The sequence below is a fragment of the Anoplophora glabripennis genome, unplaced genomic scaffold (genome assembly GCF_000390285.2).
Source record: "Anoplophora glabripennis isolate ALB-LARVAE unplaced genomic scaffold, Agla_2.0 scaffold46, whole genome shotgun sequence".
NCBI classification, from domain to species: domain Eukaryota; kingdom Metazoa; phylum Arthropoda; class Insecta; order Coleoptera; family Cerambycidae; genus Anoplophora; species Anoplophora glabripennis.
The window spans coordinates 135,167-157,409 of record NW_019416736.1 but is presented as its reverse complement, the minus strand read 5'-3'; the positions used below and the strand labels follow the sequence as shown (position 1 = coordinate 157,409).

Genomic DNA, 22,243 nt, shown 5'->3' with positions numbered 1-22,243 from the left:
TTAAACTGATAATAATTGAAAAAGAAAAGTATATTAATAAGCTGGTTTTTTGACGGATTTTCCAAGCTATAAGAGTAGATTAAATGCGATCGACTAATCCGTCCCGTAATTGCTACACGGAGTCGCTAGAGGAAGGCTAGGGTTACTTGTAAGTAAGTTTAGTTTCAGAATTCTTATATAAATGCAAGTCAAGTCAATTAGGTAATTATTAACCTAGTATAGTTATATCCAAGCGTCCCGATATTCAGGTCCCCGCCAATAAGATAAGATCCGAAACTTCTGGACCCAAGAAATGGGTGTGTCAAAGCGAAGTGTGGAATTCAGGAGAGATCTAGGAGAAAAAGTCAGTTCTTCCTTAGATTTCATATTGAGCAGATTAGAGTCTCGTGCTATTTAATTAAATTTAGTAATGGATAAAGGTTTTCAAAATTTTGCTAGAGAGCGCGTATTCCCTGAATCTCGGTACGCTGTCGCGCGTAAATAAATCAATTAATAATGTTGTTCGAGCTGTTGTATTGTTATTTGTTTGTCTGGTTTGTTTATTGTTATTAAAACCCTTCCTGGAAGTTTTGGTGTTTCCTTTTGTTTCTCCAACTTCAGTGTCACCCTGTATAGCCAGCCGCTGGATTACATCCTACGTAAGCAATGGATGGTAAGTCCTTGAAATTCATTCTCTGAACATACAACATTTCTAAATTCCCACGTGTTAATTAAAGTATAATGATAATAAACCCGTTTCGAGAATTAAATAGATAATTAATTAAAGGTAGATAATAATTAAAAAATTAATCCTTCAGGTTACAATTTTAACTTACAGTATATTGTGCAAAATTCAACTCTAAAACTTTTTTCCTCTTCAATATTCTTGCAAAATGCATAGGTTCCAAGATATAAGTAAAAAGGATAAAATACGTATTTTTAAAATGTTTTAAACATTTTTGCAATTTTGAAAATGTTCCGGACCTCGCCCAGATTTAAGGATCTACACTTTTATTAAGTGAGTTGTACTGAAGGAATTCCACCAAAAATTACCTTGCCCCCTCTTATATCCAAGAAGTGGGATATTTCGACAGATCCGTCCTGGTCTATACTTTCGACTGAAAATGGAGGTTACCTCATCCCACCACGTGTCCTAAATTTTATTTAAATTTTTTGCATCCTCACAGCAGGCCCATACTATCGAGTTTTAGGCACCCTGAACAAAACAAACATATAAAAGAATCAACCGACCAAACGCTTTGAACAACGTCTAGTAAACAACTGAAGAGAACGGACCGAGTACGACTCTCTTAGGAGCAGCGCACCCCGAACTCTAATTATAAATAATTACAGATTAATTTCTAAAATTGGAACAAATGTTTACATACCTAAGATGGCCACGACCATATTGTTCTGCACAACTTCCATTGATCCGTTACATATGTAGTACACGTAGCTCAAGGCGTCTCCCTTGTGGATCAGGTACTCGCCGGGAGCGCAAAAGTTCGTCCTTATGTGTAGAGATAGCAGTTTTAAGCATCCCTGCGACGCTGCCTCGAAAATGGGCAACTGTAATATTTCACGGTGTAGGTGCATTGACACGTCGCCTCTCAGTTCCTCGGGGAACTCCTTTAACGTCTGGAATCGGAAGAGGAATTGGTAATCGAAAAGTTTAAATTTTCGCATTCGAAAGTGCGATACAAATTGTAAAAATTTGCATGGACGTTTTATATATTTGCAATGCAATACACATAAAAAAAATTTAAAGATATTGAACATACGTTAACACTTTGTGTAGGGTGTATTTGCGTGTATATTTTGTTTTTACTGAGTCACTAGATATACAGGGTGTCGCACGGTGACGGTCCGTTAGAATTATTTCAGAGACTACTTCGATTTGAATTTTGACAATTTGGGATACCGGGTTTTCGGGCATGCCCTTCTCAACTAAAATAATGGCGTCCACGTACCACTTCCGGTTATACCGGAAGTCGCCATCAGCTTGCTTATTTTAAATGGGACACCCTACATATTATTGCAATTTTGGATTCTACGTGTTATTCTAGGTGGACTTTTATGAAGTTTCGCTATTCCTAAAATTAACCGTTTTCGAGATATTTAATTTTTTTCAAAAAGATAGAGAGAAACAGTGACTAGCTTCAAACCACGTGTATTTAGTCCAGTTGGTAGAGGTTTGGCCTGTGTCAAACCTTGATAACCCGGAAATAACTATACAGGCCTACTTTAAATGATGAGTACAATAACAGGCTAATTTGCTGAGAACGGATTTTATCAGGAAAAAAGTTATTAACAATTTAGTAGTTTTCTTTAAATAAATCAGCGGGATGACTTTGTACGAAAAAATGCTTAGGACATGATTTTGTTCGTAATTAAAATATCTACAAAATGGCGGTGGTCCGATTACGAGATTTGCAATAATAAAGCCGTGAGATTGAAAAAACTGTATAAAACGTCAATTTTTTAAAGTTGCTGTAAAAATGTCAATTATAAACAAAAAGTGATAAAACTTTCGAAAACTATAGTTCAATATATATACAATAATGACGCTAAAGCCGAAAATCAGGAGAGCAAAACTTTTTGTTCTATAAGGTGTTATACATTCATCGGCATCTGAAACTCGAAACTTTGCCAAATTTGTTCGAAGCTTTGCTGACACTTGAAATTTGATACACACACAGTGTAAATATGCAGAAACCAAAAGCAATTTGCAAAATTCAAGTATCTTCATTTTTGCAGTTTTTGTAAGGTTTTATACGTCACCCTAGTTTTATACGTCACCGGTTTTTTAATTTTTGGACGTATATTTATGTATATTTATAAGATAGATATTCCATTACGGTAAATTAGCCAGCCAAATTACCTACAATTTAAAAATAAAAATATTTTCATCGTTTACATCCTAAGCTACTTAACATTTTGCGCCTGTTAGCCATACTCGTAAATTATTCAACATATCAACATAAAACAAAAACGTACGTGTGGGGTAAACCTTTAACTTTAAGTAAACAATTGTTTAAATTTACTGTTGCATATTTCTAATAGTATACAAGCGCCGAAGAGCGGAGCTCGCGCTCGAAAATGAAAAGTTAAAGGTTTACCCCACAGGTACGATTTTGTTTTATGTTGATATGTTGAATAATGTACGACTACGACTAACAGGCGCAAAATGTTAAGTAGCTTTAGCTTAGGATTTAAACAATGAAAATTATTATTTTTTTATTGTAGGTAATTGTGCTGGTTAATCTACCGTCATGGAATATTTTATAAATATACATATATATTTTTCCAAAAATTAAAAAAACGGTGACGTATAAATCTAGGGTGACGTCTAAAACCTTACCAAAGCTGCAAAAATGAAGATAATTGAATTTTACAAATTGTTTTTGGTTTCTGCATATTTACACTATGTGTATAGCAAATTTCAAGTGTCAGAAAAGCTTCAAACAAATTTGGCAAAGTTTCGAGTTTCAGATGCCGATGGATGTATAAAACCTTATAGAACAAAAAGTTTTGCTCTCCTGATTTTCGGCTTTAGCGTCATTATTGTATATATATTGAACTATAGTTTTCGAAAGTTTGATCACTTTTTGTTTATAATTGACATTTTTATAGCAACTTTAAAAAATTGACGTTTTATACCGTTTTTTTCAATCTCAGGGCTTTGTTATTGCAAATTTCGTAATCGGACCACCGCCATTTTGTAGCTATTTTTATTACGAACAAAATCATGTCCTAAGCACTTTTTCGTACAGTCATCCCGCTGAGTTATTTAAAGAAAACTACTAAAAAAAAAATTTTCACGATTAAATTGTTAATAACTTTTTTTCCTGATAAAATACTTTGTCAGCCAATTAGCCTGTTATTGTACTCATTATTTAAAGTATTCCTGTGTAGTTATTTCCGAGTTATCAAGAAAATGTCACCAACAGTAACGTTTCGGCCTCTGCCGACTGGACTAATTTTATAGTAAGAAAGATAAAGCAACAATATTTATAGGGGGGATAGCTAGACCCCTAAGCTTCCCATCCATACTTTCAAAGTAGCTTAATTGCATACAGGGTGCTAGAAATTTAATGCCGAGTTTAGTTAACTTCAAACCTTCATAAGTCGTTTTTTTTTAAATTAATATATGTTTTTCTATATTCTGATACACAATTTTATTCTCTTTCGAACGGTATCAGGGTTCCCTATACCTATCTCTTCTAGTTTTTAAGTTATCTATTATTAGTTAACTAAACTCGGTATGCCCGGTATCCCAAATTTTCAAAATTCAAATCAAAGTAATCTCTGAAATAATTATAATGGGCCGTTGCCATGAGACACCCTGTATGTACTACAAACTGAATAGAACATAATGTTAATATCTCATATTCAATTATAAACCATAGTGAAAACGCTAATAATATTAAAAACACTAGATTGTAATAACCTAACATTCGAAAACAATAATTCAAAAAGATCTTTTTATTCCTTGTCGTTCACTACGTATTAAAAACGCAGTAAAAACTAGGTTAGTGACCGACTAATACGGTACGGTCAAGATTTACTCTCGATAAATCTTTGTAGTTCAACGGTCAGGACCGGTCCGAAAAGGGATTTAATTAATGATTTAAAAATATTTCTTTCCAGCCTAGATATGCATTTTAAAAGTTTTTTAATCGCGTATTCGTATCCTACTCATTTTCCCCCATCTTCCCTTAAAATTGATGACTGAATCACCCTGAACATATGAATAAAAGTGTGAATTTACATGGCCTTATTTGGCTCAACCAAATATGATCATCCGGTGTGGTGTTACCATATATGTGTAGAGAACTTCGCTAGCGGTTTAGCAGATCACATGTTTAGATTCATTTGTGGCACAGTAATACAGCATACTTTTTTTAACTAAGAGAAATTGTAAAAATGTTTGTTGGTTTTAGAATTTGTTTATCGATAAAATTCGAAACACTTTCTTTAGTCCATTTTCGTTTAGCTATTCAAATAGGGAATCAGGTTGCTATTGTGGCGTTTCGTCTTTCAGTAATCATCCTCAGCTTAATTTTGAAATACAAAACTATTAATTTTCTTCCAAATACAATAATGTACAAATATATTACTGACGATTGGGAAACTCATATAAAGCAAATGTTAGTTTTCTTCCAAAATATTAGTAGGTAGGTAGGTACTCCATTTTTTCAATTTCATATTTAAAAGCTTTCATGAACTAAATTAAGTTAATAACAAAATTTAGATATTTGTCCCAACATTTGAAGTTTTTATTCCAATACAAAGATTCGTTTGTTTTTTCATAATGTAAAAAAGTTTCGGAAATAATATTGTTAAAAAATGTAAACTGCCAAATTCAGAAAATTGTATTTAATGATGTTGACATTTCATGTTTTACATATTTTACATCCAAAAATACGTAAAAAATTCCTATAAACGTATGTCCGCAAATGCTTAGTTTTCGAAATAGAGGGTGTCAAAAAAATTAAAAAATAGGTTTTTTATTGATAATTTCTAAATTTTTCATTGGATTCGTTTAAATTAGGGTCATTTATTTCTCCATAGTTACACTCGCTAAATGACAAATGTGCAAAGGGACCTTTTTGGTCTAAAATAAATGGGTTCATAAAAATAAAGTTATAACCAGTAGAAAAACCTGAGGCGTAGATTTTCCGGTCAAAAATCAATAAGTACTCCCCCATATCTACGCCCCTGCTGGCTCTCAAATGCGATCGATTATATGTACCAAATTATAAACTATCATAAATGTATTGACCCTTTAAACGATTTCCAATGAAAAATTTAGAAATTATCAATAAAAAACATATTTTCTTTATTTTCTTTGACACCTTCTATTTCAGAAAAGAAGCATTTACGAAACTACAGTTATAGAAATTTTGTTTTCATATTTTTGGATGTAGAATCTGCTCCAGAATGATGAGCTGTCTGGTCTGAAACACTACTAGATTATTACGTTTTGTACATTATTTAATTTGAAAGAATACAATGGCGCGAAAATTATACGTTTACATTTAAAAAAATGAAACTGATGATGGTTGCTGAAAGGCGAAATGTCGTTGTAAAACTCTAATGCCATACTTGAACTGACAAGCAAATATTAACTTATGAATGTGTCTCTATCGCTTTTCAAATAAACCTAAACTTGAAAATTTCATATTTTACAAAAAATCTCAGAAATATGTAAAAGCAGTTACCTATTTGTTCTTATTTTATATTGGATACCCTATATAGCTAGAAGAACTTTCGAATATATATCAAATTGAAGCTTTTCTCATGGCCTATTCGTACCAATTTTCATACGTGCTTTAAAGAAAAACTGCTTGAAAAAATAAATTTTCGACAGTGTTTATTAAAATTAAAGAGTTGGTTTGGAAGACTGAAAATATTTACAAATTTATGTTGTTACGATATATTAAAAATTGTAGGGGATACAAGCTTGAGAAGATTTGACTGACCCTGTATACAGGGTGAGAACTGGATAATTGATTTTGTAAAAGGCAGTTGACAATGCTGCTAGATAACACCAAATAAGACTTTATGTGCAATTTTTCCGAGGCAAATTATGGATGTCGGTGCAGTCAAAAAGACTTTCCCTTTCTAGAGCAAACAAAGCTATATGTTTACTGTTTGGGATAATAAAACTTAGACTAAAATGTTTAGAGAAGATGGAAAATTTGTTTCACGAAATATTTTAAGATTTGGATGATGCAATTTATTAAATTCAAATTGTAAACACGCAATTTGTATGTTTAGTGTTATATTTCAAATTAGTTTTTAAAGTCAATTTCAGATGATTTCATTTCGAATTTTTATTGAAACATAATTTCCTCATTCTGTAAATTATTTGAACGACGTTAAATTCACTGTCGCTTTTTTAATGCAAAATTAGAGAAATAGAACACATTTACAAACTTTACTAATGTTTTTTTGTTCGATCCTTTAATTCAACTTCTTTGGTCTATATCAATTATCAAAGCTATTATAGTATTTAACACTTCGTTGATTCCGTTAGGAAAGAAAACACATGTTTGTAGAGAATGCAACGCGAAATTCTCAATGTAAACAAAACTGTTTTACCGTACGAGTTTGTATTTAGGAAATGTTTGAGGCATGTTTCAAAGCGTAGTTGTTCGTAACTCCGAACTTGAATCTAGATCCAAGGCTTTTATTGTATACTTCTACATGAAGAATTTTGCTCTAGCGGTTCTTTTCGTATGCATTTTAATGCTTTCGCTTTGATGTAAGGTTTTGAATAGGGTATATGTAAAAGGATATATTTGGAATATTACTTTGCATCTCCATGCATTGAAAACTATCTAGATACATATACAGAGTGTAGAAAAAACTTTGAATACATTTTAATGGCAGATTACACAAATTAATAAAAAAAGTTCGTATAGATAAAAGGCCTGCACAATTTTGCCTAACTTTAACACCCTGTATGTCGATGACTAAGTGTCTATAGAAACTTTTCCAGTTAATCCCATTATTATAGTTTAGGCACGTAATATTGTTAGGCACTGTATAAAGCTAAAATTTTTAATTTTTAATTAACGTTTAATATCACATGCAGAAATACAGGGTGTGAGAAGTTTGACTGCCTTAATTTTAACAGATAGAATACATTAAGCGTTGCAATAAATTTAAAATTCGGTAAAACTTATATCGAGCAATGTGACAACGGCGCGGCGGATAACATGAGGAACTAAGCTGTCCAGCATTACGCAATTCAGTTAGTATCTGGAATTGGACCGTGTTTGAGTGTTTCTTGCGTACCACTATTTTGAAGTACCATTACTCTTAAAAAAAGTAATTCTCACTTAAAGTTACACCTGGTATAAGTCTCTTAGAATACAACATACGACATGAAACACAATTTGGTCAATATTGTTCTTCATATTGAAAGCTAACAGGAATTACGAAACTATACGTTTTTAATTTAATTTTCTAGCCCGAGCGAAGGTCACGTTCCGCAACATGTGAATCCTGAAACTCATATAGGATCGCTTCGCAGGTAGTTTTATTACTTTTTTCGAGGCGGATAAGAACTTTTGCGCTCCAGCGATACGGGCACGTGATCGGATTATGATATTTCCACTTTACGTGGATTTTATACGGCGAGCAATTTCCGAATTAGCGATTCCCGGGGAGGAATACAAAATCCGGCGCAATAATCAGACTGAGCGTCGGAATCACGGAGGACGAGGTGCACGTTCGAACGCGCATTTAGGTTTTTGATCTCCCTGTTACAGCGTCAGCCAACTTTCTTTTCCTAACGGGCAAACGGAATTTTTGTCACGTCACACCAACAAAATTAAATATACTTACTTTGTCCAATAGTTGGGGATTTGTAGGTGTTTTATAAGTTGATTTGTAGTGATTAAAATCACATTTAATTACTAGTGAAATAAAATAATTATAATTTAAGTAAGGAAGACAACATTAAACAATTAACTATTTATTAGTATTTATATTAAAATAAAATCCTTTGTGAAATTGGATTTTGCTATCAAAACTAACAGTAGGGAACTCAATTGATGAAACCGTAGAACAAGTAGTAGAAATAGTGTTGTCAACTTATAACGAGCGTTCAAATAAAAACGTGGTCGAAGTTGGCTCTGACACATTGGACGTAGGGAGTAGCTTATAGCGACCAACGTAACCTCATTTCTCAACGAGCTGTATAGCAGCTATCAGTTTCAATAATGTTAATGACTATATAACTTTATTTTAAAGAATAATCGTGATAACAATAACAAACAATTAAAGGAGCTGCGGAAAGTGCCCCCCTCCTTGTTATAACAATAAATTAAAGCAGTTGCTGAAAGTGTCCCCTTCCTTGTTCCAAGCCCTTTTCACACCTGTTCCTCAAAGAATTAAAGACATTTTCTAAGATGCTCGGGGTATTGTTAATTTCACGAATCTTGTCTATAAGTCGAGCCTGCAGATGGTTTAAATCAGGAATAGGCAGTTCAAAAATAGTGTTTTTAAGGTAAGGCCACAAAAAGAAATCACACGGCGTAATATCACATGACCTCGGTGGAAATTCATGCTCAGCATTGAGATGTATTAGTCGATTTTGGAAAACTTCCCTCAACATATTCATCGTCTCGCCTGCCGTATGTCCCCTTGCGCCATCTTGTTGAAAGTAAAAGTTTGTAATTTCGTTTTCTTCCAGCTGGTTAACAAAAGGAGCGATAATTTCTTCTCTATACCTTTGCGCAGTAAGAGTACCGTTAGAAAAAAATAGGTCCATAAATCCTCCTTCGATTGAGAGCACACCAAACTCCAATTTTTTGAGCGTGTAGAGGGCCCTCGACAAAAAAGTTATCTGGTTTTTCAGAAGACCACATTCTCATATTCTGTGAGTTTACGTAACCACTTAAATGAAACCAGGCTTCATTAGAAAAAAAGGTGATATTATGAAGTTCACCGTAGTTGTTTAAAAACCATTCACAAAATACAGCCCGTCGCGGAAAATCAACTTCATGAAGTTCTTGCTGACAAGTTAAACGATAGGAGAACAAACGCAAATCTTTTTTTAACACTGTGTGGCAGGTACCGACTGATACTCCCACCATTTGTGATAAAACACGTACATAAGTTCTTGGCGCATTTTCCATTATTTGTTGGACATTTTCTTTTAATTCTTCAGTCCGCTTTTTGGGTCGGCCGCTTCCTTCTTTTCTTGTTACACTGCCCGTTTCATGAAAAACATTAACACAACGCTGAACTGCACTTTGAAAAATTTTGTACTCAACAACGCCGGGAAATTGATTTTGAAATTCTATGAAACATTCCTCAATAGAATACTTCCATATTCCATCAATCTTGCGTCCATTTCTAAAGTAGGACTCTATGATAAACACTTTTTGCTCTTGAGAAAACACCATTTTAAACGCTTTTTAAAACGAAAATGTTCAAATTGATAGCGGCGATATAGCGCTTTGACAGATGACGTTTAAGTTCATTTGCTATACGCTACGCCCTACGTCCAAATTTTCAGAACCAACTTGACCACGTTTTTATTTGAACTCTCGTTATTTCCTTATTTCCAGAACAAAGCAGTTAAAAATTCAAGATAAGGCAAAAAATTAAGAACATTTTTATTTGTCTACAAAAACCAATATTTTTAACAAAAAAAAAACGATAATGCAAATATATACCCTGTGTTCAAAAAGTTTGGAACCCCCCTCTATCTCCGAAAATACTGCTGAAACAAAAAAATGATTAGGACAAAAGTTGCAGGGTTTTGAGTGAAAAATCCAACGGTGACCTTGACTATGACCCTGACCATGACCTTCAAGGTCATTTAAAGGTCAACCTGAATAGAAAACAAAATATTTTAAATTACGTACCTGAATATCTCGTCAAGGAAGTCACCAATCCGAAAATAACTCCTACGAAAGTTGTTGGGTTTGAAGGGAGATATCGGATGGTGACCTTCAAGGTCATTTGAAAGTCAAATCTAAGTTTTTAAATAGAAGCCTCCATTTTTGACTCCGGAATCAGAAATAGCGCAAAATTTTATGTCTAGATATAGTAGGATCGTATTCGATGCTAACTAGAGCAAAAAATTGACGGTCTTTTATCAAAGGAAAATCGTGTCATCGTTTTTAGGACGCGTAAGATGTTAACGGATTGTATTAACATATTGGAATACGAAGTCGGAATTGTATAAGTAGTGACATCTATTACATAAAAGGCAAACGACGAAAACAAAGATCGCTGAATTACAAGTGGAAGTGAATCTTATTTTTGGAAGGGCGAAACGGGCGGTGACTATGAGACGCCTTCATTATAGCCATCCTTCTCTATCGCGCGGATTCCTATGACTTACTTCGCTCTCATGTAACGGCCGATGAACCATGGGGACTTTCCGACCCTGTATAGGACTTTCATTTTAGAACAATTTCATCTATAACTTTTCTCTGCCTCTGATATTTTTATTATCGCATGAATGGATAGTATTTACTAATCCAACGAAGCCCCATGCTCAAATATTTCTACCTATGCTTTTTGCTCTTGGCACATCTAAAATCTCCCATCATACAGTTTGGCAAACACTGTCCTACTTGTTCTCCACGGACGAGGTTATCTCCTTTATATTCAATTTGAATTTCTTCCTAACGATGGGGGTCGGACGAACAGCTTTCCCTTAACACTCCGATGAGGAAGTTATTTATCTTTGAAGTGTTCGCATAATGCGAGAATATTTAATGTGCTTCATTGCCATTCTATCGACGCGCTATTTTTATGGATATTTCCTTCAGACAAAGGAAACGAGAAGAAGTAATTTTGTTAACAAGAAAGGCTCGTTTAGTTGAAAATGGACAGGCAACTAACTGCGAATTGAAATTTAGATTTAAAAAAGTGTCACATGCAGATACAGATTATAGTTTAGGTTCAAAGTGGTAACCTCAACTCATTCTCAACATGTAGACTGTGCGATTCCATAGGTGTATGTTTTATTTATGACTCTATTCATACTATTTTAGCACTGACCCTTTATGTTTTTAACTGCCGTAGCAGTGAATGAAGTTTTTAACTAAATAAATGACTTAAAATAATGTGAAAAATGTGAAGTGTAATCAGTGTGTTGTAAAAGAAAATACAGGATGTTATTAATGAAACTTTTAAAGTTAATAGAAGAAAATTTTCATCTCGATGTTGTTTCTTCGATACATCTTTCTTTATCAGAAGTGAATTCTCCCAGACAAACTATAGTCTAGTGTTGAATTTAACTCTCAATTTTTGACTTGGTTAATTGAAAGTACTGTTTTTTATGATATTCTTGATAAATTGGAATACGAATATCTTTATATTTATTTAAAGAAAACAATTTAGAAATATTAAATTTTATATTTAGAAAAGAACACCTACTTGCCCTAACCTCCAGCTGACAACTTAAACCAATATTTAGTGATATTAATCCTTAGCTAACACTCTGTTGCAAGCCTCTAGCCTTTTCAGTTGCCTCCTTCCTACCTTTTTTTGGCCGCTCGGTATTTTGAATCACCTTTTACTTATTTGCGACGCTTTGAAAACTCTATTCCACCTGATACTGGCTATGCGACGACCAGATTTTATTCTAGGTATTTTGTTAACGTTACAGATAACTTCTAAATTTTTGATTAACTTGGTTTATTTGTCTCCTCACCTGGATTGCGCTGGGTATTTTCAGGTAAAGTATTTGAACATGTAAAAAAACGCCTGCCAATAAAATTTAATGAGTTTCATAGGCGTCCCTAAAAAAGTTTTCCGATGTAGGTAAAAAATTATAATAATTTGTATATAATGTGCAGAAAATTTCTATTATATATTCATTTTAATTATTTATGTCCTCAAACAATTTTATTATATTGATGGCAAATTTTGTTTTGTTCCGTTTCAAAAGGTCTCCAAAATACCATGTTAATAATATTATTTCTCCCTTTCGCAATTGTAATATCAATGATTAATAGTAGGTGCCTATAATGAATTAAAATTACCTGAATCACACCAAATTCCGCATTGCTGCACTGCACTGCTGGGCAATTTGTCGACCAGCTGTCAACGGCTGAGATTTATTGCCTAGTGGCCCAATGCAACTGTATTTGTATTTCGTTTGCCAGCGCTCGCATTCTTTAACGGGGCGTATACATTTCTACCACCTCCACGTTTAGTTCGACCAGACCTGTATATGGGTATGGCTAAATAAATATGGGAACAAGTTTTTCAAATATTGGTATGCCGAGTTGCTGCGTCAGCGACCGAACCTGGTACATACTGTCATTCTCTTGGTTCTTCAATTGATATCGGAAAGACTATAAGACTTGTTTGTTTATTATTAGGTATATTTATACTATTTAGATTATAACCTCACTTTATTTTGACGTTTAAATTTTACAAATTTTGTTAAATCTTTATAGTATTCAAATGTTTTCTTTTGTTACAGGTCGATGTTTGCCCTTAAGCCCTTAAGTAACTTATTTCAGACATTAACTATGGAAAATTCTAAATAAGTTCTTAAATAGATTTATGCTAAACAAATGAGCATTTCTAGAATTTCACATTATATGAAAACATTTTATGACAAATTGTAGGTTTATGCTAAAATTGTTTTTAAATCTAAAAACTTCTTAAGCTTTTTTTATGCAAAATAATCCTTAGAAACTAATATATAAGATATTTTTTTATATATAAATACTGTCTTTACAACTACTTTTATGCAAATCTTGCAATTATATTCCCAAATTAAAAAAAAAATCAATAAAATTTGTTTTTCTTTATTTTTTTTTAGATTTACTGCACAATAATAATGTAATCTTTACTAAAATTGTATGCTTATTTAGTAATTTGGTCTTTTTCATTTGAAAATTATAGTTATTATATGCTGCGTTGAGAAATTTTGAAAGTTCTTGTAACGAAAATCCCAAAAAATATTATTCATCTACGTTAAAATATTAAATTCAACCTTGTTCTGTGTGTCATGAAATTTAGTTTGTATGTGTTCAATTAATATCGTAAAAAACTTTTCTGCTTTTGACACTTTTTGTTAAACTTTCTATTTGAATTTCTATTTAAAATAAACTTTCTTATTACTTTATTTTGTATCCGCATGTATTATTTTAGCATATTAAATGCATATGCATATAGGTAATTCTTTATTTAAATATTAATACAAACTGCAATTTTGAACTTATTGAACTGCATGCAAATATAAAAACACCATTGGTGTGTTTCTGGGATTGAGAGCAAAGCTTTCGATGATGGCAAATCATGTTTTGCAACTCAATAAATTGTATAAATATGGATTTATAGATAACACATATAACTGGATAGATACGTATGTATAGAGATCAATTTATAGAAATTGCTGGTATAAAAGTTGAAGAAAAGTTTTGGGCGTTACACAAGGATCAGCCCTCGGGCCTTTATTATTTCTTTTGTCTGTGAATGATCTTCCTAATACATTACCGATAATTCATTGATACCGTTGATAACAGTGTGTGCAAATGAATCTCCAAATGAAAATCACTGAGTTTAAAATACGTAGCAAATGAATTTGTTATTAATGCATATTAAGTATTATTCATAATTCGTGTCTAGGATCCTGTGGAATTTTGTTTTGAGGGCATCTAATTCATAGATGAATATTTTAAAGTTTAGAAATGGGCTGTGAGAAATATAGTGGGTGCGTCTCGATTAATGTCGTACAGAAACACTTTAAAAAATTACGGTTCCTCACATGTCAAGCAAAAAGTTAATATTTATGGTACGCGGCATGAAAATTATCGAGCGAGGTGTAGCCGAACTGGAAAATGTAGTTAGAACTACAAACAGTTTTTCCATTATAAATCGTTTATATGTATACATATAAGTATGTTAAAATTATGTAAAGAATGTTGTTCAGTGAAAATCTGGGTATACCTGTATTTTTGTTAACACTAAATTTTGTTGTAGTTTATGTGCATCCTAAAATGTTACGATAAATTGGTAACAGAAAAAAATCTGAATATACAGGGTGATTCAGTAATAATGTTATCATTAGATACATAAAAGTTTTAGAAATTATAAAGCTTTATGTCCTGAACATTTTTAAATATGTACTAGAAATTTTCAGACTACTTAATACAAAAACACAAATTTTTAAGCAATACCGACATCAATTTTTAAAAGAAAGGTTTCCTGAAACAATAAAACCGAGCTCACTGAATAAAGTGGTCCTTAAATTTGGCGATAAATTCAAACGTGCAATAATAAACAGGATGTTGTATTTATAATAAGAAAGTATAGTGGTGTCTTCTGCTAAACTAATATTCCATACAATATTTTTCCTTTAATTTTTTTAATATGAAACGTATAACTTCGTATTCCATGCTTCTGCTATCTGGTGACAAATTCCACTGTACCTTTTCCGCGTAAACGTCTTGGATAGGTAATTTTATTTCAGCAAGTAGCAAAATTACATCGTCTCACGACTCCAGTGGTACGAGAGGCAAACTAATTTTATCACCTCTCTTCCACAGAAAATCCTGCACTGTCAAATGAAACCGTGAAGCTTTATGTTCCAGAAAATATACACCCGTGATTTAATACCGCGGGTTTGAAAACACCGGGGAATATCACAAAAAATATATCAACTCCTCGACAAAGCTGTTTGGCATTTGCTCTATAGAGCATATTATATTTCCTACGGACCTACCATTACTGCTCTTCCATTATGCACAATACACAGGACAAAAAACAAATTATCGTCTTTCATTTCGCTGCATACGTGCATATTATCCCGGAATGAGTTTGAGTCAGCCGCAGGATTTTTATTTGCTCATATCTATAAACCATAAAAGGTAGAAATGCTATGTCATTCAGGAAGACAGGATTACGAGATGCTTTGCTGAATAGTAATATCATAGACATTTACTTTTGTTTAGACGGTAAATGTACTTGTGTATGACTTATTTGCTTCTCATTAGAAACAAATGACATGTACATTTACTTATGTGTTAAAGTTTACGTAGACTACAGTATTAATGCAAATAGCTCTGAAGATGTTTGATGAAACATCACCTGGTGAGGAAATAAAGGTAAAAAAATTATTATCACTGTGGTGAGGACAAAAGTATCAGCATTTTTCGCGGCGCATCCGATGATAACCTTCACCTTGAGGTCAAGGTCAAGGTTCAAGGTCGTATTCGATGACGACAGTTCAAGGTCAAATGTTGATTTTTACTTTAATTTTTTATTTTTAACTACGAAATCAGAGGGAGTAACAGTCTCTGAGTAGGTACCTGATTGCACTCCTTAGTGACCTTGATCTTGAGGTCAAGGTTGAAAGAATATGTTAAGGTCATATCGGTTTTTGGACGCTAGAAGTAATAGAGCGTAGAATTTTACATGTTATTATGATTTTTAACGTGACCTTAAAGTCAATGGTTAAGGTAAGGGAGAGGTCAAGTGATTATTCCGGCTATCATTTTTTATTTATAACAATGGAATAGAAGGGACTGACAATTTTTTAGTGTCCTCAATGCAGAATTTTCTACTCCTTCCATTTCCGAGGTCGTAATGAAAGGTCACCATTAAAAAAAACCGATTTGATCTCGATATTACCTTAAACCTTGACCTTAAGTTTACCATCGGATGTGCCGTGGAAAATACTGAAACTTTTGTTCTCACCATTTATCTCAAAAATGCTTTCCCGCTGAGATTTTTGGGGTTTCCATACTTTTGACTAACCCTGTATATAATAGCAGGAAAAGCCTAATTTATGTTAATGTTATTTACCCGTAACCTAATGCTCAACGGTACACCATGTACAGTTTAAATTTAAGCGGAATCCGATCCTGATTCGAACGCTCACGAGTGGCAACGGGGGCTAGCCTCCTCTGCGCAGGACTTATCAATTTAGCGTGTATAATCTTCTAAAGTTATTTTACAGTGTTTAGTGACTGTACAGTATAATTTTGTGTTACAACTCTCAAGGTTCTGTGTGATATTATGAAAAAGCATGTATACGAATCAAGCAAGTTGATATGACTAGGGCCTATTTTGTCAGGAGAAAACGACGCTGCTGCAAGGAGACGATATCAGATGGATATCTCGATTAAGAAGAACTAAATAAGAAAATGTTTATAAGATTGGTTCAACATTTATAGGAACTTTGAAGGCCGATATGCTTATGTTGGGCGGGAACAAATTCCGATAGTGAAGAAGTTGTTAGAAATCAACAAATTTTAAACGACGTGGAAGAGGATCCTGGTACTAGAATTCAACAATTAGTCACAAGATTTCAAGTATGTCATATGCTATAAAAATCAGGTAAGTAAACAAATTATTTAATTATTTGTGTGTATTTAATTTATCATTATTTATCTATTACTGCTTGAATTTTCTGTTAGATTACTTGTTAGGTACTGTTTCATAGTTTATCTTATTTAAAAAAACTAAATTTTCGTTTATGTATGTGAGATTACAGCTGATGGTGTACAAATTGCATTTTAATAAAATTTTCTTCAATTTATGAGATTTGACAACAGTGCAAGTTTTCTTCTGAAAATGTTCAGGAGTCACCTGAATTATGTTTCTTTGTGTTGATTAACTCACCTCGTGGATGTCGATGCCGTGATTGAGCGACCACGTGGTCTGGAAGTAATCCTGCATCCTCTGCTTGAGTTCCTTCGGAATTTGATGGAGAGTTAGAAAGTCCTTCAGGTCTCTCCACTTGGAGTGGTACAACGATCTCCTCGAATACATCCTCTGGATAATCGCCGTTACGTTACCGAATACCACGGCGTGCATCAGGGCTGAAACAATGAACATCGGATTATTAGCTGACTAGAGTCAAATTGCGGCAGTAATAGAATCTAGATTCCCTAATGTGTCCCTACTTGATTATTTCTACCGCAACCTGTAGTTCATTGGAATTATAGTTCGATATTTCAATAAGAAATTAAGCTTGTTATTATCAGGGTCGAAGGGAAGGACGGAGGGATGGGGGGAGAGACTTTATATATTACTTAGATACATCTGATGCTGAACAAGCACAAATAAATATAATGTTCACATTAACACTTTTATATCTATCAGTTTTAGTGCATTGATGCTAATTTTAAAGTGTAATTTTTATTGTTGGAAAGGTTACTTAATTCAAAACTTCTGTTATGTGTTAAATCAATCAATCATACTGAATCTAGCTTATCTATAAATTCACACAATCGTTCATCAAATGTTCATAAAATACTATTTGAAAATCTGAGAAGATCTTCAATTTGCTGGTAATAATTTTACGTGTAAAAATAATCACAATTTTTATGACAATGTTTTTTTTTCTGTGTAGCTAAAAATCAAAAGAGACTAGCAAATAATACTTCTATTAAATAGGGAGCTTACAGTAGTCAGTTAATTTAAAGCTGAGAGCAGCCTCCTCATTATAGGAAAAATGTCATTTCTCTCGACTCTGAAAAATCCCTAGAGGATTTACTAAGTTAGGCCCTCGACAGAATAAATCCATTTTATTTTAAAAGAAGTAGAGTACGATAATAATTATATTTTTATTCTTATTGTAATTGTATATTGCAGGAACTTTTTAAAACAAACCCCTGCAACTGATCATTTTTTTAACATACTACTCCTAACATACTCAGCAAAATAAGTTTTTGGAATCATCCAATACCATCAGCAGACGTCCAATCATTTACGAAACTGAAACATTTCTTTCCAAGATATACAGGGCGACCGCCAAGGTCTCCGAGATACTTCGTATATGAATTGCATGATAAAATTTAATCAAAAATGGTGCTTAAAAGATCTGGGCTTAAAGTTGCCAGGTCGTATGGGTAGCTGCTAAAGCGTAAATTACATCGTTGTGACTAGAGAGCTTAGAAAAAAAATGGTTTATTTTAATAAAAGAATAATGACAACGAAATAATTAAAGCTGCTCAGTGTGACCACTACCTTATGCAATACATAACTGAATCCTCTGTCGAAGTTCTCGAGTTCAGCTGTAGTTCTCCATCAAACGCTGTATGAATCTTCTCATTCAGCTGATCCCTGCAATTAGGCTTTTCTATTGAATAGGTAAGTGTCCTCACATGTCCTCATATGAGTGACCACTACCTTGTGCAATACATAACTGCATCATCTGTCGAAGTTCTCGAGTTCAGCTGTAGTTCTCCATCAAACGCTATATGAATCTTCTCATTCAGCTGATCCCTGCAATTAGGCTTTTCCATTGAATAGGTAAGTGTCCTCACATGTCTTCATATGAAAAAGTCCAATGGGTTGAGATCCGTAGATCGCGGTGGCCAAGCAATGGGAGCACCACGACTTATCCATCGATTTGGGTATTTTTCCTAGAGGAAATTAGTGACCCCATTCCATAATGGGATGGAGCACTATCATGTAAAAAGAACATCGTCCTTCTGATTTGAGCAGCAATGTCCTGAAGTAGTAGAAGTAGAACGTTTTCTATAAAGCCCGCTGTTCAAATTTCCGGCGAAGAAATGTGGTCCGATAACTTATTAATTATTCCAGTCCAAACGTTTACAGAGAATCTTCTCTGATGGGTTTTTCGAACAGCATGACAGTTTTCGATTGTCCACACATGATTGTTGTGGAAATTGTTGATTATATCTTTTGTAATTCTAGCTTCGTCACAGAGAAGTGTTCTTGAAAGAGTGTGCAAATTATTGCTGCTGCATCATTCACAAAGACGAACTCTTTACGCACCTATTAATCGAGGAGTTGTGGAGGATCTATTGAAAGTTAACTTGTCTGGAAGACGTCGGTTGGGGTATCATCGTTGATATTCCCTAACTGAGACGGTGGTACTACCATTGCAATATCTATACATGAAAATCATGGCGCCTATTCTTCATTTAAATAAATTAAAAAAATAAAAAATAACCAATTGTCAACGACGACAATCAAAGAACTGACAAACAACATTTTTTTTCTAATCCCAACCAAGTTGCTAATTATTAAATTACCTAGCGCTCTAGTCGCAACAACGTAATTTAATCTTTAGCAACGACCCATACGACCCGTCAACTTCAAACCCCGATATTTCAAGAACCATTGGAAATTGGGGAAAAGTGAATAGAATCGTTTTTGCTTAGAATTAGTCATATAATTCATATACGAAGTATCTCGGATACCTCAGCGGCTACCCTGTATAAACAACAGATCATTGCAGCGTTAATGACGATTATCATAATTAATTTTAAACTTGAAAAGGGATTCAATTAAAAAAATTAACTTTTCCAGTCATTTAAGCGGGTTCTTTTATAGCTAGACCTTCGCCACTGGCAACAAAAGGGTCCATTATTTTCTTGGGCATTTATCATAGCATGAGAAACTGATGGAATTACAACCAAATTGCACTTAAATGTTAAAAGCTTCGTAAAACAACAGCAGCATATTTCAACGTGACTTTTTTATTCGCCGTTCTTTCTTACTTTCACATAATTTCTCTCTGGCTTTATTGATGTCGACATATTTATGTCTCGTATATATTTTGCAGCTGATATGGCAAGTCGAAACAATTGTTTCAAAAGTATTTAACATCTGATATTATCTGACATTTAAAAGTATTTAAGTCGGAAAGAAATACTTATGTACAATTTTTAATAACCTGCACGTGTCATAAACTTGGCTAAGGATTTTAATATACTCAGGAAGATGTATATTTTTTCAAAAATTATAGACGTAAAATGTTTTATATTGAAGCAAAAATAACTCTGAAATTCATTCAATGCTTATTATGATTACGCCTCACTCTTAGTAGACGAAACTAAGTTCTAAGTGAGACGTTCCTGTGGCAGCGATTGGATTATTAATATTAAAGGGAAATCGTGACTTAATCTTGGCGTAATAAAACTTTCTCAAAATTGAATATCCAGATTTATGCCCCAGTTGAAACTGAGGTTAGTAGATGTGATGTTTGGATCAAATGGATGAAACTTTAGCTATTCGAACTTTCTGCTAGGTTACGTCTAGAGACTCCTACTTTGGAAGTAAGTCGCATTAAGTGGGATGTAATTTTATTTGCTGTAATTGTATTGCAGAGAACTTCGCCACATAGGAACAGTTTGTACAACAGGTGACATAGTAAACTTATAACATTGTTTATGAATGATATTGGAAATTTTTTTGTTTAGTTGGAACCTCAATTTAATTCCAAAACAATTTTAAACACATTTTAATTAGCTTTTTTTTCTATCACTTTAAACTTCCGATACAAATTTGTGACATCAGTTCATTAACACGCTTTATAGAAGGGAAATAAATAAAAGTAATTTCTTACCTCCTATAAGCATGACGCATATACTGAAGATCTTTTCATTGGTGGTGTTGGCACTGACGTTTCCGAAACCAACGCTTGTCAAACTGGAACAAGTGAAGTACAGCGCTGTGACGTAGGCGTCCAAGTTGGTAACATTGGAAACGTGCTGGAGATGTAGTCTGTCCGCTAACGTGTGGATCCACCCTAAAAAATATCACAATGTTATCTAAGGCTACTCACAGCAAGTGTATAAACATTCAGAGCATAAAGATGCTGCAAGTTAGCCTTATAAATCAGTATCTAATTATTAAAATATCCTTGGAAATAAGTACAAATACTTTTCTGAAGAATTGTCCATGGCCCTAGCGCGTATTATTTGTGGACGGAGCTATATCAGATGCAAACTTATTCGTGTCGGTCTACGCAAACATTTTCGTAGTTCCTTGTTGCAACTAGAGAAGTATATGATTTAATCGTCGTAGAACAGGTTTTTATCTACAATTCAACTCTGACTTTGCCGATGTCATGGCACATTATACTCGTATACCTTTATAAACATCGAAAAGAATATTTTTTTATAGAAAAAATGTGAACCACTGGTTTTTGCTTTTCAAATTTAAGTATACGTAGTGATAAAATCAAAGCAATTTATATTAATTGGTATGTACTCCTGATACTGATTTTAGCGCAATTTTATCTGATATTTAGCTCAGTGCAGATAATAATAGAGAATTATCCAACGCTCGCGAAAAGCCTTAATACCGATCCTATGAAAGTTTGCCTGAATTTCTGAAATAAAGGCTCGTTTAAATTCTATAGTGGCTCTCTGAGAACGTATTTAGTGTTTTAATTAGACTTCTTGGCAAGTCAAGCAGAAACTCTCTCTGTTTTCACAAATTAGGGTCGCTATACGTGCAAACTCACTACGTGCATTCTAATGAATATATATGCATCCAGATAACAATAAAATAAAATCATCAAACACTAATTTTCTAGTAATCTAAATCGATATTAAGTTGTAATACATCGTTAAATGATGTTTTATTCTGACTTAATATAATAAAAGGTGTAATAGTTTATTATTTTTAAAGCTCCACTTCTAATTAGATCTTGGAATTATTTTGGACATCATTGCGAGGCAAGCGAAACGCCCATAGTCTGCATTGTGTTTGATGAAAGTTAAGTAAACCTAATGAAACAGCAGAACTTTCTGCTTTATGTTTTCAGTTAAACAAGATACAATTTTATTATCAAGTATTTAGTGTCTCGTGGAACCGGGAGCTCCGTTAACTTTTCAACTCTACTGGGATCCCCCCGGAATCCAAACAAGGAATTATCGTCATAACTTTCTAATGGGGATAAACGTATTAAAAAATCAAAAAGTAGGTATATGGACTGGCTACGAGAATATATGTAGGTTCATATTTTTTAATGAAAGTCAGTGTTAATGACAAATGGAAAAAATAC

At 33.5% G+C, this 22,243-nt stretch overlaps 1 protein-coding gene across 1 annotated transcript in view; it reads right to left on the bottom strand.

Annotated features, from left to right (window-relative positions):
• Positions 1-22,243, bottom strand: part of LOC108904239 (potassium voltage-gated channel subfamily H member 8) — a gene marked incomplete at its 5' end in the record, with an annotated part of 144,268 nt that overhangs the window by 32,786 nt on the left and 89,239 nt on the right. Inside the window, 3 exons of the mRNA XM_023455359.1 lie at positions 1,368-1,617; positions 17,098-17,297; positions 20,798-20,980. Of these exons, the coding sequence (XP_023311127.1) occupies positions 1,368-1,617; positions 17,098-17,297; positions 20,798-20,980 (633 nt within the window). The remainder of the gene's footprint in view (positions 1-1,367; positions 1,618-17,097; positions 17,298-20,797; positions 20,981-22,243) is intronic.